This window comes from Saccostrea cucullata, unplaced genomic scaffold (genome assembly GCF_032062105.1).
Source record: "Saccostrea cucullata isolate Sc308-1 unplaced genomic scaffold, CSIRO_AGI_Scuc_v1 ctg253, whole genome shotgun sequence".
NCBI classification, from domain to species: Eukaryota; Metazoa; Mollusca; class Bivalvia; order Ostreida; family Ostreidae; genus Saccostrea; species Saccostrea cuccullata.
In genome coordinates, this window is record NW_026930548.1 from 87,026 (window position 1) to 106,542 (window position 19,517).

At 34.4% G+C, this 19,517-nt stretch overlaps 2 protein-coding genes across 2 annotated transcripts in view; one reads left to right on the top strand and one right to left on the bottom strand.

The window, feature by feature from the left end:
- LOC134229003 (RNA-binding protein 42-like) overlaps positions 1 to 16,111 on the bottom strand; it is a 38,191-nt gene extending 22,080 nt beyond the window's left edge. Inside the window, exons 1-7 of the mRNA XM_062710712.1 lie at positions 15,992 to 16,111; positions 13,603 to 13,703; positions 12,867 to 12,992; positions 12,300 to 12,560; positions 11,344 to 11,496; positions 1,399 to 1,598; positions 893 to 1,016 (exon numbers count right to left, since the gene is read on the bottom strand). Of these exons, the coding sequence (XP_062566696.1) occupies positions 893 to 1,016; positions 1,399 to 1,598; positions 11,344 to 11,496; positions 12,300 to 12,560; positions 12,867 to 12,992; positions 13,603 to 13,703; positions 15,992 to 16,059 (1,033 nt within the window). The 5' untranslated portion in view covers positions 16,060 to 16,111. The remainder of the gene's footprint in view (positions 1 to 892; positions 1,017 to 1,398; positions 1,599 to 11,343; positions 11,497 to 12,299; positions 12,561 to 12,866; positions 12,993 to 13,602; positions 13,704 to 15,991) is intronic.
- Positions 16,112 to 18,502: 2,391 nt separating this feature from the next.
- On the top strand, positions 18,503 to 19,133 carry LOC134229006 (late histone H2B.L4-like). The gene has a single exon (XM_062710714.1). It carries the CDS (start codon positions 18,566 to 18,568, stop codon positions 18,941 to 18,943), a length of 378 nt encoding a protein of 125 aa, XP_062566698.1. The 5' UTR covers positions 18,503 to 18,565; the 3' UTR covers positions 18,944 to 19,133.
- The last annotated feature ends 384 nt before the right edge of the window (positions 19,134 to 19,517 follow it).

Sequence of the window (19,517 nt, forward strand, 5' to 3'; positions counted from 1 at the left end):
GGCCCAGTGGTTCTTGAGAAGAAGATTTTCAAAGATTTTTCCTATATATTTCTATGTAAAACTGTGATTCCCCATTGTGGCCCGCCCTTCCCCCGGGGGTCATGATTTGAACAATTTAGAATCTACACTATACCAGGATGCTTCCACATAAGTTTCAGCTTTTCTGGCCCAGTGGTTCTTGAGAAGAGGATTTTCAAAGAAAAATTTTCCTATTTATTTCTATGTAAACTTTGATTCCCCATTGTGGCCCCGCCCTTCCCCCGGGGGTCATGATTTGAACAATTTAGAATCTACACTATACCAGGATGCTTCCACATAAGTTTCAGCTTTTCTGGCCCAGTGGTTCTTGAGAAGAAGATTTTCAAAGATTTTTCCTATATATTTCTATGTAAAACTTTGATTCCCCATTGTGGCCCCGCCCTTCCCCCTGGGGTCATGATTTGAACAATTTAGCATCTACACTACCCCAGGATGCTTCCACATAAGTTTCAGCTTTACTGGCCCAGTGGTTCTTGAGAAGAAGATTTTTTAATGACCCCACCCTATTTTTGTCTTTTCTTGATTATCTCCCCTTGCGAGGGGATATGTCCCTTCATTTTAACAATTTAAATTCCCCTTTATCCAAGGATGCTTTGTACTAAGTTTGGTAAAAATTGGCCCAGTGGTTCTTGAGAAGAAGTCGAAAATGTCAAAAGTTTACAGACGGACAGACAGACAGACGGACAGACGGACGGACGGACGGACGATGGACAAAATGTGATCAGAAAAGCTCACTTGAGCCTTCGGCTCAGGTGAGCTAAAAAACATTTAAAGTAAAATTAAATGTTAAATATTTTTCTATATATGTGTGATGGAAGAGCCATTGTTCAAGTTATTAATTCACATCTCGTACCTTTCTCCCAATCTTCTAGGGACTGATCTTCCCATGTCTCCCCGGCTGCCGTCCGGATTATCTTCTTCGGTTTCTTCTCTTTTTTTTCCTTTTTATGGACAACCTCCACTACAGGTTCAGGTTCCTTCCAAACCAACAATAACGTAAGTTTTAAGATTGAATTTATTCTTTTATTATTACTCACAAGAATCTTATCCAAAATGTGTACATCAATACCTCATTATTTAAAGTACCTATACCTTACTTAAATGCATGCTTAATTTAAACAATATTTTACTCACAGGCATGAAAAAAGTTAACAGGATTGGACAGCAGGCTCAGCCTATTTAAGCCCTCTCCCTGCACCTTTTACTAGTTATTGACTTCAGAGGAAAGCATATCAACCTCGCAAAACATGCTCAGTCAATATGCTTTTCTTTAATGTCAATATGTTTATGGATTGACCTAAAGGGCTATATTTGTATAATATGTACATGCATATCAACCCACACTAATTTATTACTTACTGGGACATGTGTGACAACCTCAGGTTGTGGGATGGGGGTCACCACTGGAGCACTACCCCCTGGGGGTCCTGTTTTACTCTGGGTTCCTGCTTCTCCCTGAGAACCCCCTTCCTCAGAGCTTTCTTTCTTCTTTTTCTTCTTTTTCTCTGGCTTATTGATGACAGGGGCTGAGGAGTAAACAACTCTGGGCTTCTCTATAACTGCAAAAGTCATTTCAGTGATGTTTCAGTAGAATAAAATGATAAAATTTTCAAATGGATAACCCTGGCTATTTCATATGCAAATGGCCTTATCCACCCAAATTTATTTATAAAAAATATGTAGTGAGATATAGAACTGCAGTTATAATTAAAAATATTTAGAGAATATCCAACGTTCTGTAGTTGGATTTAAGAAATGAATGTAATATTTTTTCCTTTGATCGATGTATCAAAGAAAAATTTGGACGGAAAACTTCATCAATGCGCGTAGCGCATTGATGAAAAAGTTTTCAAATCCAAATTTTTCTTTGATACATCGATCAAAGGAAAAAATATTACATTCATTTCTTATCATTTAATTATGATTTTAAATTAATAAAATGAAACTTTCTTTCACCTAATCTATTAAATTTACGCATCTAAAACAGTGCGCACGAATACATCACAATAACGTTAACGTTGTTGAAATTCAAAATGGCATTGGCTCAAACGAAGAAACGTTCTCAAATACAATGTATTGTCGTGTCATTACCAACATTCACTGAAATAATTTACAGTTCTTTAACACAAAAAACTTACCTGTTGTGTTATCCCTATCGATATATTTTCCCCGGCAAGTTATCCAAGTTCGCATATGTAAAGGGAAGCTACTCAAAATATCCTAACAGTTCTAACGTTAGGTCACAGAAATTTTGGATTTCATTTGCACATCTTTTCATCTGAATTTCAAACCGAACATATAAATACGTATCACAACCTGTCAATGCTGTAAATTCTGAAAGAGTCTGCTGCCGGCTCTTTAAGATTAAAAGGATCTGTCCTCATTCGTGAATGCAGTGTCATTTTTCTCGATCATTCGTTTCCCAGGATTTAACATATTAACGGTTTACCTCTCTTTGGTAGCATAAAAAACGTTTTTTTCAGAAGTCTATTATTCATACCAGAAATCTCAAATCCAATCATCTAACAAAAGTCTGCCGATTTCTTTCCTTCTTTCCCAAAACTGTATTGTTGTTATGCAGACGATTTGATTTGTTTTGCAAAGGGGGATAATTCAAAAAGAAACGAAAGTAGAAGATAAGTCAGGAACGTAACGGACAGGTTTCGAAATTCAGGAAAATATTTATAAAGTAAAAGTATTTGGTTATTCCTTCAAGAAGTAGCCTGGAAGCGGGAAATATAAATGTAGAGACTGCCAAAGTAGTTACGGCTGCTTAGTGCAAGCGAACTCTAGATTTTATTGATGCAGGTATCAAAGGAATTTTTAAACCAATCAGAACTAAGTATTTTATAGAAATTAAACTAGAGGTACTGTGAGCAATGGGCTCACTAAATGATACCCCCCGCTTCCCATATGTGTATAAATGGCAGTGTCCATGTTTTGCTATGGGAAACCCAAAATATATCAAAAAGTAAAATAGGAGGTGCACAATGGCAATATGTAATAAAGATTCTGTGAAAGTTTCATCAAATTTCATTCAGTGGTATAAGAGGAGTTGCGGATAAGAGATGGGTACCCCCAAAGCGTAACAGACGGACGGACAGACGGACGGACGTCCACACACGGACGGACGGACGGCTCAGGTGACGGAATTAACGATTACTATATACCCTCCCGCTTTTCAAGCGGGGGGTATAATGATATGGAATTTTATTTCACAAGTTGGACAGGATTTTTTTTTGATTTTCATGAGTGTAAAGCACAAGTGAAAATATCAAAAATCAAATGTATTCCCCTTCCCCCTCCTCAATACACAAATCAACAACTTCACTGTCACTGAATTTTTTTTCCAAACTGCTCTGGTGTTTCAGGGATATACTCATAAACAATTGGTTACATGTTTTTACATCAGAAATTATCAAAACAAATTTACATTCCTTTTCTATATTTAAAGATTACCTCATATTTTTGTCTTATGTATACAAAAACATCATTTTCCAAATATTTTTCTTCTGTTTTAGTAAAAATGTATAAAAAATATGGAAGGTTTGTACATTTGCCAAATGAACAAGGGACAAAGAAAAATAATCCATTATAAAATAGTGTTGTTATTATGTAAACAACAAATGTACAAATCTCCAGATTTTTTTATTTTACCTGTAAAGTAAGCTGTATATTTTATTTCAATAATTTTATGATTGATTCTTCTGATGAAGACCATCCTGATGGTTTAAACAGGTCCATAAAATAAATTTACTTCTGCATTATTATGATCTTTTAATTAACTGTTAATTTCCAGTAGTTTACAACTTGAGATCCACTGAGCTTACTGATAATTGTATGGTATTCACCCATGAAAATTTCACAGTATTTGTTTCCAATGTCTTTGTAATAATGAAAAACAATTTTCATGGACATGAAACATATCTCAGTAAATCTATTGGCATAAAAATAATATGGAAGTACTTTTGACATCTGACTCTCGTAAAGAGATTAATTGTACTATTTGTCTGATGTAGTGCAGTAGAAAAGATATCGCACTTCAATTGATATACAACACATGCGATAAATTCATTTGGATATAATGGCCAGAATCTGATTAAAAGCACCCAATAAAACAACGATTGATTTCATATATCTTTTTTGTTTCCATGCTTCTGGACAAAGGTTTGAAATTTGATAAGATGGACAAGGGTTATGATCTTTGTCTATAAAATAATCATATAAAATGGATAGTCCATGAAATTAGATTTTCCTCCTATTGGATTTGGTTGACATTTTGTCCAGTCTATACATATACAGGGGTACTTTGTGGTGGTGAGAGCTCACAAAAAAAAAAATAAAACAAAAAATTATGTCCCCTGCTTAAGGAAAAAATTAAATTGATGAAAACAAATATAAGAGGGCTTGGCCCTTTATTTTCACAATTTCAACTCCCCTTCACCCATGGCTACTTTTTACCAACTTTGATTAAACTTGGCCCTTTGGTTCTTGATTGATTGTATATTGTTTAATGTTCCTCTCGAGAATTTTTGACTCATATGAAGACGCTTTTGGTTCTTTGGTTCTTGAAGAAAAAATGTGAAAAAGTTCAAGTCGGATGAACAGGGGGGTCAATGTTAGTGGGTAAATTTTAGGTAATCATGGGGACCTAATTTCCTGGGTTATTCATTTATACCACTATAGATTTAATGAATCAATATATTCAAAATAAAAGTTTGCAGGGATGTAAATTTGGTGGTTTAGGGTAACCCACAAAATCGATGAACATTGGTCCCCAACAAACAATTACGATTCCACAATATGTATTAAATGAAGATCTAAGGGTTTAGTTTATATTACATGTACCTCATTAATAATCTGATTTAAAGAAGCTGGTTTCATCAAAGATTTTTTTTTTTAAGCAGATTCTAGTCTGGACCTCTGTTTCTAAAATTCTGCATCATATTTTAGTTCTAACAACAAATTTTGATTATACAATGCCAATCAAACTCTATTCAACTTCTAAATGTATTGAGGAACTTTATTTTGTGGTTAAAAGTTTCTGCACCATAGCACTAGAAGATGCAAATTCACTACACTTTTTGTCAAGACTTTTCCTTAAATGATATGTAAAGATATCAATAAAAAATATAAAAAATTAACGAAATTTCTTGTATTCAACTGTTTGAAACAAAAAAAAATTGTGGAGCTTGTAGTACTCTTGTAAAAAATATATTATATGTTTATCATTTATGAGTAAATGAATGTTAGCTAAATTCATACAGAATGCATCATTACTGAATTTTATCTAGTAGGTATGTAGTGAACATGACTGGAAGAAATGGCCTTTATTTTCTTTTTTTTATATTAAAGGGACTGGGTGGTCATGGCCATTTTTAGACTATTTCGATCTCCTTTAGAAGAAGAGCTCCATATAAAGATATACAAAAATGTTCAAATTTTAAAACTAATATGTATGAAATTTTTCTTTGTCAAATGATAGTTGACAGCTAAAGATATCATATCTAATGCCCTGTTCACACAGAGAGTTTAATTCGCAGTAAATTAATGCGAAGTAAACTAATGCGAATCAAACTAATGCGAATCAAACTAATGCGAATTAAACTGCGTTCACATGACAGCTAATGCGAAGTAAACTAGTGCGAATTAAAATTTCACTTCTGCAGCCCGGCGTCAGCACGGCTATTAGAGAGGTTTAGTTACAAGTGACGTAACAACGTGTATGCGTAACATTGACGTACACGTTCTATTTTACGTCAACGTCAATAACATGATTTAGTTATACGTACACGTGTACGTTAATTGAACGGCATTGTATTTATTATTTTTAATTGAGACAAATCAATGGTGAAATGGAACATATACTTACTCTAGTCATAGATATCATAAACTATGAAAAATTATTATATATATTGTCATCTCAATGCAGTGAATCGCTCTAGACTAAATATTTTGTCACCTAGTATCTCTAGAGGACAATTAAGCTTTTAATTCTGCATCACTTTAAAAATGGAAGCAATCATAAGAATTATTTATTTGATGATAAAAAACCGACCATATTTTGCACTTTGTGGATAATGAAGGGGGGGGGGGTCCAAAAGAAAACCTTTTGAAAACAAGAAATTGTGAAGGCTCAATCATATAACGTCTAGAAAGGAGAGGCATGGAATAAAATTTGATACATCAATAAATTGTTAAAACCAAAATCAGACACCGCCCCGTTTTTTTTAAATACGCGTCTGCTCTAGATCTTTACAAGTGATCGTACAAAAGAAAAAAAAAATAGTTAATGAAATATAATTTCAACAAGCACTTGACGTTACACATAGGCGTACTACCTATAACTTATTAGGTGAGGGGTTGTATTTTTTGTTATGTCACTAGTGCCTGTGGATGTTATATAATAGTTCTAAAATATTTTAACATAAAAAAAATTAAGAATATAGAGTTGTTAAAATAGGTTTTAATAAAATTAACAGAAAAGGAAAAATCACCAAGAAACCATGAATTTTTATTTAGTGCATTGGCAGGCGGGGTCTTCTTCAAATGAATCCTGCGTACAAAATAAACATGCATGCTGTTTGGTACCAGTTTGAGTTTAACTTTTCATTGATAAAAATACTAATACTTTGATGGAATCATCGAATCATCATTCATTAATTTTTTTAGATAGACTAGTGTTCTTATTTTATTGCACAGAAATCAATCAACTGCATCAAAAAATAAAGAATTTAATCCATAACTTTACCCGTTTACGTCGTATGTGTAGAGAGTGTATTACACGTTCTAAACTTGTAGCTACACGTCGGATTTGACGTCTTGACGTCGAAGAACACAACAATTGATGACGTCACCCGTACAAGTTGGTCACAAAACGTGTAACTAAACCTCTCTAATATGACCTCATTTGCAAATCACGTCACCTTATGCAGAAGCAGATCCATTTTACATAATGGCAAAGTGTCTGTATACACATTTTACTGATTAACAAAATTTTCCTTAGTTTTTCACTCAAAAATAGCACAAGTACCTATACACCGTGTATATCCCAACATGCGGGGTGTATACTACATGTATGTTGTGCGCGGGGTGTATGCTTCCGAAGCGAGAAAAAAGGGGTTAATGTACGTTCTTTGTCTATTTTCTCAACTTACGGATATTTTTCGCCAGAAAGCATATGCCTACGGAAGAAAGCATTATCTAAGGAGTACATGGATACCTATGAAACCACTGGAAACCTTCTAGTTTTATCAAACACTTCAACACAATTCCGAGGATCGGAGGCAGATGGACGCTAGACTGTGTTTATGATGAAATACCAGAAGAAAGCTTTGCTTTATCATCACTTTTATTTTATTGTTAAATACATGTTTACAATATAAACGTTTGTACAAATTGTCTGTAAATAAAACAGATCGTATATAAACTAAAGATATTGACGAAAAATCAATGTTGTGTCCGGGGTGTAGGCAACATGTTGTACGCGGGGTGTATACCCCTCTTTTTACTCTATAGTATCATTGTCTGAAATATCATTAGAAAATTTTAACAATTGACTTTTGTGAATGTTCTATTTATATTTTAAATTATTCACCAGCCTTGTAATAGCACAACTTCAGGTACATGAATTCGATTCACTGAAAAAATTGATACACTTTCATCGTACTTTTGGCTTTGCAGATGGAAGTAAATGCACAGGGTGTTTTGTTTAACTATTAAATGTGATGACCAACAATTCATCTCTTTTCGATTTAAAGGCACCTTATTCAGACCCTTCCTTAATAAATGCTTCACACATGCATCATTTTGAACATTTAACATTTTCTCATAATTTCTGTTCAACTGTTTTCAAAATTTTTTCAATGACATTGAAAATGTTGAGCCTTTTGTAATGTCATAAACACCGAAAAAAATGTTCTCCTTCAAGTATTTATATGCTGTGTACTTTTCCCCCAGGAGCCCATAACTGGCAGTAAACTATTCTAGGAATGGGCCCGGGGAGGGTGTGTTTGTGTCTTAGGTCATTTTTTGTAAAAGGGGGGGGCGGGGGGTTACTTTACTACGTGTATATACCAAAATAAATTAGAGGGGGGGGGGGGTGAACATTAATTGATATTATATACATGTCAACATAAAAGTGTAATTTTACCCAAAGCATTTTTTTTCAATTTTGCATGCCCTCAGAAAATTGTCATCCCTTATTACATTCTGTACAAATGTGCATTTTCATAGGTGGCTTTACATGTATATTGTGATTGTAAAATATGAAATCTTTTCAGATAAGGAAAAATGAGTCCACACATTGCAAAAGTTGAAAGGGAAATTAATACTGCATACAGACACGTGTAGTATCACCCCCCCCCCCTTTTTGTTCCAGACACAACTTTACACCACAGAAAATATTCATCAAAAGTCAGGTTGCCCCCCCCCTTTTTTGTTGCAGGATAGTCAAATAATGGTTATGTAGTATGTTGTAAAAAAGGAGAATTGGAACCAAAAACGATGGGATCTACAACCCAATCTGAAATACGAGTTTTGAGTTTCGAGTTTAGAGTTCCCCTTTTTATAGCTAGTCAACTTATGTCAGGCTAGGGTTTTTTTTCCAGGTATTCCCCCTTCAAAAAAGATTTTACATCACTGTCATAAATGCTTAAGAATACATGTATTGATAAGATAAATGTTGCAGACGCACACAAAAAAGATTTATTCATAATACACCATTCATGTAGTGTCTCTATTATTTTTAACAGGCGAAATATTAAGATTAAAACGAGCTGAAGAAAGGGCAAAGTGTCCTCAATGCAGGGATTTGGGGGGGGGGGGGGCCTCCTTTGGAGAGATTTTATGATAACGTAGATTTATACCATTGCGCCATCTACAATGTAGCATTAATTCAGATAAAATTGCTCTTTGCACACCTAGCGCCCATTATGTTTGAATTCTTTTTAAATTCTTTTTTTTATTCTTTTGATTTTTTAAAATTTAGTTTGTTTTATAAATACTTAAGCAAGGTTATGGAAATTACTTTTTGGTTCGGCATTAGTAGGCTTTTTATCAACACTATACGTCGCTTATAAACCTGTATAAATAATATTTCCATTGATACTTCGCACTAACAATCTAGAGAAAAATATGAGGTATACACCCCGCGTACAACATGTTGCCTACACCCCGGACACAACATTGATTTTTCGTCAATATCTTTATATACGAACTGTTTTATTTACAGACAATTTGTACAAACGTTTATATTGTAAACATGTATTTAACAATGATAGAAAAGTGATGATAAAGCAAAGCTTTCTTCTGATATTTGATCATAAACACAGTCTAGCGTCAATCTGCCTCCGATCCTCGGAATTGTGTTGAAGTGTTTGATAAAACTAGAAGGTTTCCAGTGGTTTCATAGGTATCCATATACTCCTTAGATAATGCTTTCTTCTGTAGGCATATGCTTTCTGGCGAAAAATATCCGTAAGTTAAGAAAATGGACAAAGAACGTACATTAACCCCTTTTATCTCGCTTCGGAAGCATACACCCCGCGCACAACATAGTATACACCCCGCATGTTGGGATATACACAGTGCTATAGCTGACCACTGACAAGTGGCATTTGACTAAATTTTGCCATTATGCATGCATCAGAATTTAATTCGAATTAGCTTCGCTTAGCGTTCACACGGATCTAAGGCCAGGTAAAATTAATCTTTAGATTCTCATCCTAATTTGCTAAAAAATTGGGGCGGGTGGGCGGGTTTTATTTTTTATTTTTTATAACTGTTAAATTGTAAGTATCAACAAAACATGGACTCTTCGTACACATTTTTTCATTATGTTAATGCCAATATAAATATATTTTATTTTTTCGTATTCTTTTAAATATTTAAAGAAAATTCTTGCTTAAATAATTAGATATTTATTGTTAATTAACAAATTATCAAGTACACAAAAACGGCACACGCAACACAAAATGAGGTGGGGTTCTGATACCAATAAATTTTGTATGCATGACTTCTAATCGGCCTTTTCCTACATACCCTTTAGTTTTACCTACAAATCCCTCTGTTTTCTGTAAAATATCATAGATTTCCACCTTCCTCAAAAATTGGATTGTTCCTGAGACTTGACATGTTCGACAATAAAATAGGTCATATTTACAAAATCTATAATTAAAAATATTCTAATATTAAATATCCTTCCGAAAAAACCTAGGCCTGAACAGTTTTAAGATTTAACATTTTCTTAGCACTAAACATTCTCTAAAGTCTACCTACGATGTTTTATTTTTTTTTTTTTAAATCAAAATCACACACAGTTGGAGATCGTTAAAACTTGACGAGGTGTCATTTTCCATGTCTATTTTTTATACTTAGTCTTAAAAAATCTTAAAAACCTTGCTCATGCCAGTGATGGTATCTAGATCTGTTTATGCTATTATTTTTTCTCTGCCTTCTCTATACTGACAAGTAATCTTTTCCTTACATATTTAAACTGCTTTTATTGCCGATTTTTCTCCATTCTTCACATGGCTCCTTTGCTATAAATAGCGACACGCGACTTTTAATACAGACGGGAGATAACTCTTAAACTTCACCCAAATTCTTACTGAATAAAAATAGTTGAAAATGCCTTTATTTACACCCAAAAATCAAAATAAAAAATGCCTGGGCGGGACACTTTGAGAGGGGCGGGTGGGGATGAGAATCTAAAGATTAATTTTATCTGGCCTAATGCGAAGTAATTTAATGCACAGTAAACTAATTCGAATTAAACTAATTTGCATTAAATTCTCCGTGTGAATGCTAAGCGAAGCTAATTCGCAGTAACTTTACGTTTAACTCGAATTAAACTCTCCGTGTGAACAGGGTATAAAAATTTAAGTTATATTTGGTGGTTAATTTGTCGTTAATTTGTTGACCCTCCAGCCTCCTTAAAAAAATTACATAATATTTTTTATTCAAAATCTCTGATCACAATAACAGCTGTTGAGTTGATATTTGGCCTCAACATCCTTAAACTTTTGACACTAAAGCTGAAATCAAACCAGTCTATTGTGAGGAACAATGAAGCATCCTATCACCTTCACTGTATCACAGCATCATAAACACCTCATCATTTACTGACATCCTCTCCTCATACCCTTAATATTGTTTAATTTTCCATCAACACTGTATTATCATGCGATTGTTACCCATTCAATTCATGAACTGGACCTACAGCATGCCTTGTAATATCTAAGGCATCTAATTTTTGTAAGATTTGGTTATACATATCAAAAATATCATATTATTTTTTCTCACCTGGATCTTTTTTCTGCTCCACAGGTGGACCCCCAGGAAAGGGAGGATTGGGTCCCATTGGCATGGGACCCTGTGGACCGGGTCCCCCATATGGTGGCCTCATCGGGGGTCCGCGGTTAGGCATGGGCTGTGGATGAGGTGGCCCCTGAAATCCTAGTAGATAATACATATACATGTACTATAATAATCAGCAAACACTAAAATAAATTAAAAACATTTGAAAATTACATTGCAGATAGATACAAAGTTTTGCTGACTTAATTTGGTCAATTTTTTTTATCTGTATCAATCTTAGTGAGATATGAATACTAGAACATTTATTCAGTACTGTGAAGATTTATCTTCTCTCTGCTCATCCATGAAATATTTTGCTTGCTGCCTCCAGTGTTAATGATTTCCCAAATGAAATCTAATTTTCATAATAAATGTACACAATTTCAGCTCAGCAAAATTTGATGGAAATGGCCTTTTTAGTTAACAATAATTACCTTGCAGTATCTAACTTAGTGAAACTTTTTTGCAATTAAGTAAAGAAATCTGTAAAGTATATATCATTTTTTGGCCATTTTACATTATTTTAACTAGTGATAATCTAATGATTCAAACAATGAGCTTGCCCAAAGTAAAACTTACTACCAATATTTGCATATATGTCAAAAGGTAACTTATCACAGCAAGAGTTAGCTTTCCTATCAGAGGGCTGATGAATCTAAAGTATCACTGATTTTATTTTGTTCATGCTTCTCCAGATAAATTTTTATTGCTTTTCATTAGTATTCTCATTGCTAATTAATGAACAAGTCACTATATATCAAATAAAGAATAAAAGATTAACACCATCATACTGTTCAATATTTATTCTGTTCTGCAGTTTTAAGGACAGGACTCCATGGTTCCTAATGAGCCTGAAATGACCAAGACATTAAACATGCTAGAAATTTTACAAATCAACTTACCTCCTGAGTAAGGGCCGGGCCCACCTTGTCCTCCCATGAAATGAGGCGGGGGTCTAGGGGGGCCTTGTCCTGGGGGTCCAGCATGAGGGGGTGGGGGTGGTGGCATCCTCTGTCTTATCTGATGAGGAACAAATGGGAGATTTTGATGCAGTGCCGGAGGGGGTGGTGGGGGTGGGGCTAAATTTGGCACTCCCGATGATGAGGAAGGGGGTCCTGATGATGAAATTAAAGATGGAGGAGGTGGTGGGGGTGCTGCTAGCACTGAAATAATTTTAAAAAGCTTGATTAAGACAACTGACTAAAAATAATACAATTTTTTTTATTAATTTAAAATCATAAGGGTAAAAACTAGGTAGGGAAAAAAATCCTTCAAATACCATAGTACATTTGTACTAAAAAATTCAATCCATTTGCATAATACATATATTGATATAAAAGCACATATAAGATAGAGCGTTTTCTTTTATATCTATACACAATTGTTTAGATCACTTGAGCTAAAATATGCACAGTTTCAATGTTTTCAATCAATTAAAATAATTAAGTGATGTCTATGCTTGGATGTACCTGATAAAGGTATATTGGGATCGGAGTATTGGGAACTCTCTGGTTGTGGTGGCTTTGGCCCTGGATGAGGCCCCGGACCTGGGCCTTCATGGCGGGCCATTTTGTGTGGTGGCTCATCAGGTCCCCCTGTTTAAAAATCATGAATAATTACATTAAAAAAAATCAGAGATCAGAGAACTGTGAAGAAATAATATTTGCTTATAGAACAATTATTTGAAGCATGAAATCAAAGGAACATTCCACTTACCAGTACTCTCCGTATTAAACTTTAAAATCCCTACACATGTTTTTTTTTTACCTTTCTTTTTTTTTTCCTTAATCTAATTTACAAATTGAATGTAACCAAGAGAAATTTAAATTAAGAGAGACCCAAACTACCTGTAGTTACATTCACTCCTTGAAAAGAAAAATATAACTCCATATTGACAAAATAAATAAATAAAATAACACTGTTTCATAGATATACTGAAGATCTTTTGCACTGAATTTCATTGATAAAGTCAACTTTAAAACAATGTTTGTTTGCCCTTTCCCAACTCAACAAAAAAATGGATCAATAGGTAGTTTTTTTCCCAAAAAAATTTCAACATTGATGCTGAATTTTCAAAATATATTCTTCTGAATACATAATAAAAATAATTGCTCCCAGGAGGTTAAAAAGGTTTTCAACTTTTGAGTCTAGCCATGAACTCTCGTCTTCTTTGCAATTTTGTGATTAATTAAAAAAATTACTTACCTCTAATCTGAGCTTTGACCTTATTAAAAGTTCCAGCACCAATAATCATCCGATGTCCTCCCATCTCATACTCTTTGGGAACCAAGATCTCCTGTTCAAAGCTACAACAAAAAAATATGAGTCAATAATATTGCCAGATTAATAACTTAACTGCTCATTCATTAGTAGGGAAATTCATAGTTTTTGTATGATATTTGCCTCTAAATTATTCTCCTTTGCTGCCATCTTGTACATTGTAGTCTTTTTATGCACCAGGATCAACAGATTTGAAGCATATATTGCTTTTGTCCTGTCTGTTTGTCTGTATGTTGTCAACCTTAACCTTCATCATAACTTTCAAACCATGATCATGATGATAGTTAGAGACTTCATATTTGGTATGCCGACTCCAATTATTAGGCTCTTTCGAAGTGACACCAAGGTCAATGACCTTGTGACCTTGTCTGTGACCTACATGTATACGCTAAAAATATTTTTTTTTAACTTTAATCATAAATTTGAACCATGAGAGATAGAGACTTCATATTTAGTATGCATACTCCACTAATTAATTTCCTTCAAATGACACCAAGGTCATGACCTTTTGACCTTGACTGTGACCTTTATGGTAAAAGTAGCTTTTTTGAACTTTTGTCATAACTTTTGAACCATAGGAGATAGAGAATTCCTACTTGGTATGTGTACTCCACTAATTAACTTCTTTCAAATGACCCAAAATAGCCAAAAATAGCTTTTTTGAACTTTATTGCAGCTGGGCACATAGTGTTTCACAAACACATCTTGTTGAATAACTAATTTTCAATGGTTTATTCTACCTATTCCCACTTTTTGAAAATCATGTAGAAAAAAGAAAGATTTTATGTGGGAAAAGGTGGAATTTTGTGTAAACAAATAATTAACTACTGCAGTATGTTCTTAAATTTAGGTATTAAGTTGCTTTTTCTTGTAAGATCTTTTAATTATTTCAAAAATCCGAAATAAATCATATTTTCTCATAGATGTATTCATTATTTTCTGTCTTAAAATGTACATAATACAGGTAAATCTAAACATCTATTGTTATTTGCAAGTGGGAATAGGTGGAATTGAGATTTTTAAAAAGTGGGAATAGCTAGAAGACACCTTTTCAATATGTAAATGTGGTGCATAACAACAAGTTGGTTTAGACATAGCATCAACTTAAATGAAAAAGATACATAAAATTGGGGGAACTCTTTCGCATTGGAAGTAGAAAATGTCTGTTGGATGCATGGGGACAATTTGCTATTGAATACAATGCATAATCGATCATTGTGGAGTTTATAAAGACAAACAAGAAATAAATCCTGTTGAAATTTCTTGCTAAACATTCCCTGAATCAACCTAATAAATTTTCAAGAGGAGCTAGTCTTCAGATGATACATTTTTTATGGTATTTTTCAATAAGCAAACTCTTCTCATGTAATTTTGATTGAAAATTGTTACTTTTGATAGCTAATAAAATACTCTAAACTTTCCTTATTAGGCAATCTACGGCAATACATTGTATCTACAGCATAAATTTATAATGATTGTTCAAATCATTCGATTGTCTCTACTGTAAACAATGTTATGCCCCAATATCGCAAGATTTAGAGCTTTCTTGACTTTCCCAGAAAAGAGCGGTAGTAAGTTGGATAACTGCAAGGCATTTACAAGACTACTATGTATTACAATACTTGAATGGTGAAAAACTCTAACAGTTTCAATTTCAGGAAGTTTTGAAAAATAATGCATTATTTCATTTATCTTAATATATTTTACTTTTGATTATTCTGAAATATTTATCGGACACCGTGTCCAGCGTGGTTCTAGAAACTATCAGACTTGGACGAAATTTACTGGAGATCAATGGCGGGCGGTGTCTTCTGCCAACTCTGCTTCATAACCAGCATCAAAACTCTGCTTGCCAAGTGGAAAGTCGAACTCAATCATGAAACGATATATGCTAATCTTGAGACAGATCAATGATTCAACAGTAAGTTGTGTATAGAACTGTGCTTGCCCCAATGGTCACACCGTAACGTAAAACATATTTACCATGGGTTAAAATTTATTTCCGAAACAAGTGCCTAGCTGTGATAAATATACATAAACTAAGATGTATCATCACACTACACAGTCTAGACTATGTGTTCTCTAGCTTAAACTTTCAAATGTTTTAAAAGTTTTGAAAAGTTGGATCTCAACCAATATTAACAACTGTTCTTGCCCCAACAGTATCACTGTCGAACTTTCTAAATTAGTCTACGACAGAGACGGAAAAACATGTCTCTGCTGTAGTTAGTCCCGTATTCTATGGCCTATCGGTGAGCTAATTGCAGAAGTACTCTATTAATGATGCAATTTTATGAGATAATTTTATAATTACCGGTTCATTTCCGCCTCCATCTCTTTTAAACGTTTTTCAGTCAACAAAGCCATCTCCGGATTCGCCATCTTTTCGTTTCCTCAATGTCAATCTTTGGCTTCAAGTTATGCTACCATTTCCCTTTATTCAAACACACATATGACTAAGAAAAATATAAAACGGTATACACGCTTTTCATATCCGGAAAAGTTTCATGTTGATAAGGTTCTATTAATTAATTTGTGATCTTATAATTGAACATCGGGGGTATATACTAATAGTTTTTACCCTGTCCTTCTGTCTGTCTGTTTAGCTGTTTGTCAGCAAAAACTTTAACATTGCCAATAACTTTTGATTGGTTGGAGATAAGTATTTTTGTCTCTGGTAAAAATAAAAAAAAAAGTTTATATACCTTGTGACTTGGGTATCAACATATTTGACCTCCTGACCTTGCCTTTGGAGTTTTACCAATTTTGCAAAAATTTACCCAACTTTTAACCTTGGTCATAGCTTTTGAACAGTTGGGGCTAAAGTTTATATACTTCCCATTTTATACTCATTGTAAAGATATAAGTATTTTTGACCTTGACCCTTGCGTTTGACCCACTTGCAAAGACCTTTAACCTTTGACACAGCTTTTGAACAGTTGGTGCTGGGACTTTATTTCATTTGTGTATTTCTTGAGTTGTCACAGGGCCTTCCCCTGGGAAACTTTTAAAAATTTAACCCTTTTATCTTGACCTAGAAGTTTGTGCCACATTCAATTATTTTTTTCGAATTTCACAGGTATATTCACCGAGAACAAGTCCTTTCTTTGAGTAACAACATGTTTCATCCATTGAACTAGCTTGGAATATGACTTGCATTTGAGAAAAATTTGAGAAACTTCAGCCTTCACCAAAAGCTGACATCCGAGAGCATCAGTGTTTCACAAACACATTTCTTTTTATATTTTTTTTCATTTAACTATCAAATTATCGTTCACTGATTAATCTTCAATATCAGTATTTAAAAAAAAATCTTCCCTAATCATGCTTATGGAAATGGCGGTAGACTTCATCGATCAAACATGATACTCTCCCACACACGTCATTTTACCCCCCCCCCCTCCCAAGACCCTGAGGATTTGAAGATCACCATGACCACTTTCATGAATTAGCTTCAACTGCTCTTAACGCATCATTCCAACACACTTTTCCAAAACAATTTGGTATCGCCCATTTGGTTTTGGGTACCTCTTCCAAGTTAGGCCTAAGAAGTTTTTCTTATTCTTTTCCTAGAACTTCCCATTTTCCTCAAAATACATGAAATGTTTCACAAACACATTTCTTTTTATATTTTTTTCATTTAACTATCAAATAATCGTTCACTAAACCTCTTCCAAGTAAGAAAGGAGTTTTTCTTATTCTTTTCCTATAACTTCCCATTTTCTTCAAGGTACATGAATTTTTAGAGATTGCGTCGGGATCACGATCTTGTCTAGTCAAGCATCTATAAATGCGTTTATACAACAAAGGTTGCAAAATGTTTACATTATCTGATACAGAAAACACTTTCAATGGGGAGGGGGGTTGGCAGCCATATATTTTCAGCTGAGGGCACTACCAAAAATTCCTTGACAAGTGAAAAAACGGTTTTTAGGGGCACGACCGTATAGTATCGATGCTATAGTATACTATATCCGGGAAATTTAATTATGGGGGGGGGGGCACAACTCTGTACCCCAGTTCCTAGGCCATGTGATAATAATATCGTAATTGAATACTTTTTACAGGAATTATTTGCTTGCGTGTTGTCATACTTTTTGCAGTTTTTTCACCTTTATTTTCCCCATATACTTCATTGATCAGCTACTGGGCAGGCCCGTAGAATGGACGGTGGCAGGAGGAGCACCCTTTTGTTCTGAGTATAGACTTTTGCTCTAGTATATTTTCATTTAGCCCCCCCCCCCCCCCAAACGAAATAGCATTTTTTTTTAGTTTTACCCTCTCTTTTTCTTATCAAATTTCTTTGGGGACGGTGTCCCTTCCACTTTTAAAACTACTGCTACAAAAAAAAAATTTAAAAAAACAAAAAAAACCACCCCAAAGCATTTTACTCGCTTGAAAACCACTCATCGTGACTTTACATCGTCTCAAACCACGTACGGTTCGGAGCCTGCGAATATTATTAGCTATCTGGGAGAGAATCATACATTTTGGCCGTGGTTTTCGACGATACATAAATTGTCTAGAAATATTAAACTGCATTAGGTATAAATTATGCAATTTCCATTTTGCATGTTTGTTTGATTTTGATCAAATTGTAGGTATAATCATTATTTGATTTATTTTTTTATTTTCTATGGAGCAAATTATCTTTACTCAAATCACAGGAGTTCTCAAACCATGACACTCTTCTTTTTTTTTCTTTTTTTTTTTAACTTCGGTAACTGTTTAGCCTCTAAGGAAATGCACTACATGTATGAGAACTGACTGGCTACTCAATAAAGGTCATGACCCGGAACTCACAAAGGCATGAAAAGCCCGCGTATAAGAACACATTTCGCGCGTTTTGGAAGTCATTTTATGTGCCCATAGAAGGGAGAACACAAGCATGCCCCCCAAAACGCCTGGTGCAAGCAAGGGCTCCAAGAAAGCTATATCCAAATCAACTAAACCACCGGGAGATAAGAAGAGAAAAAGACGAAGAAAGGAAAGCTACGGAATCTACATTTACAAAGTTTTAAGGCAAGTTCACCCTGACACGGGAATCTCAAGTAAAGCCATGTCTATTATGAACAGTTTCGTTAACGACGTGTTCGAAAGGATTGCTTCCGAGGCCTCCAGATTGGCAAGTTACAACAAGCGTTCTACTATCAGCAGTCGAGAAATTCAGACCGCAGTGCGTTTGTTACTCCCTGGAGAATTGGCCAAACACGCCGTCAGCGAGGGGACCAAAGCTGTGACGAAGTACACAAGTGCGACAAAGTGAGCAAATTCGAACGGTGATACCAACCCACACTGAAATGTAAATAACATTCATTCATGATGACAGTTCTATTACATTGTATTTCACTGACTTGTTTGTACGTAGTTTTTGAACACAAACTGTCATAGACATTTATGAATCGTTTGATTTGTTGAGTTATTGAAAAAGACAAATTAAATTGTAATTAGTGCAATGTTGTGTTTATTATCATCTTTCAGAAAGTTGTAGCAAGAGAGCAGTAGAGGTCTTATAAGAAGCCCTGTAATACCAATGCATACAGACAAGTTGTTTTGCACAAATGGTACTGTGATCTGACCTTAAATAAAACGTATTAATGTATGTTATGTTACATATGAAAGGTGAGGATGGGTTAAATAACACTTTATTACCCCCCCCCTTTTTTTAAATGGGAGGGTATTAGTATATACATTATGTAGTGATTGGGATGTACGTCCGACCGTCTGTTACGCTTTGGGCGTACACATCTCTTATCCGCAATTCCTCCTATACCACTGAAAGAAAATATTATACTTTTACAGAATATTTGTAACACATTTAAATAGTGCCATTGCGCAGC

Coding starts and splice junctions, on each gene's coding strand:
- LOC134229006 (XM_062710714.1), top strand. CDS start 18,566: ATGCCCCCCAAAACGCCTGGTGCAAGCAAGGGCTCCAAGAAAGCTATA.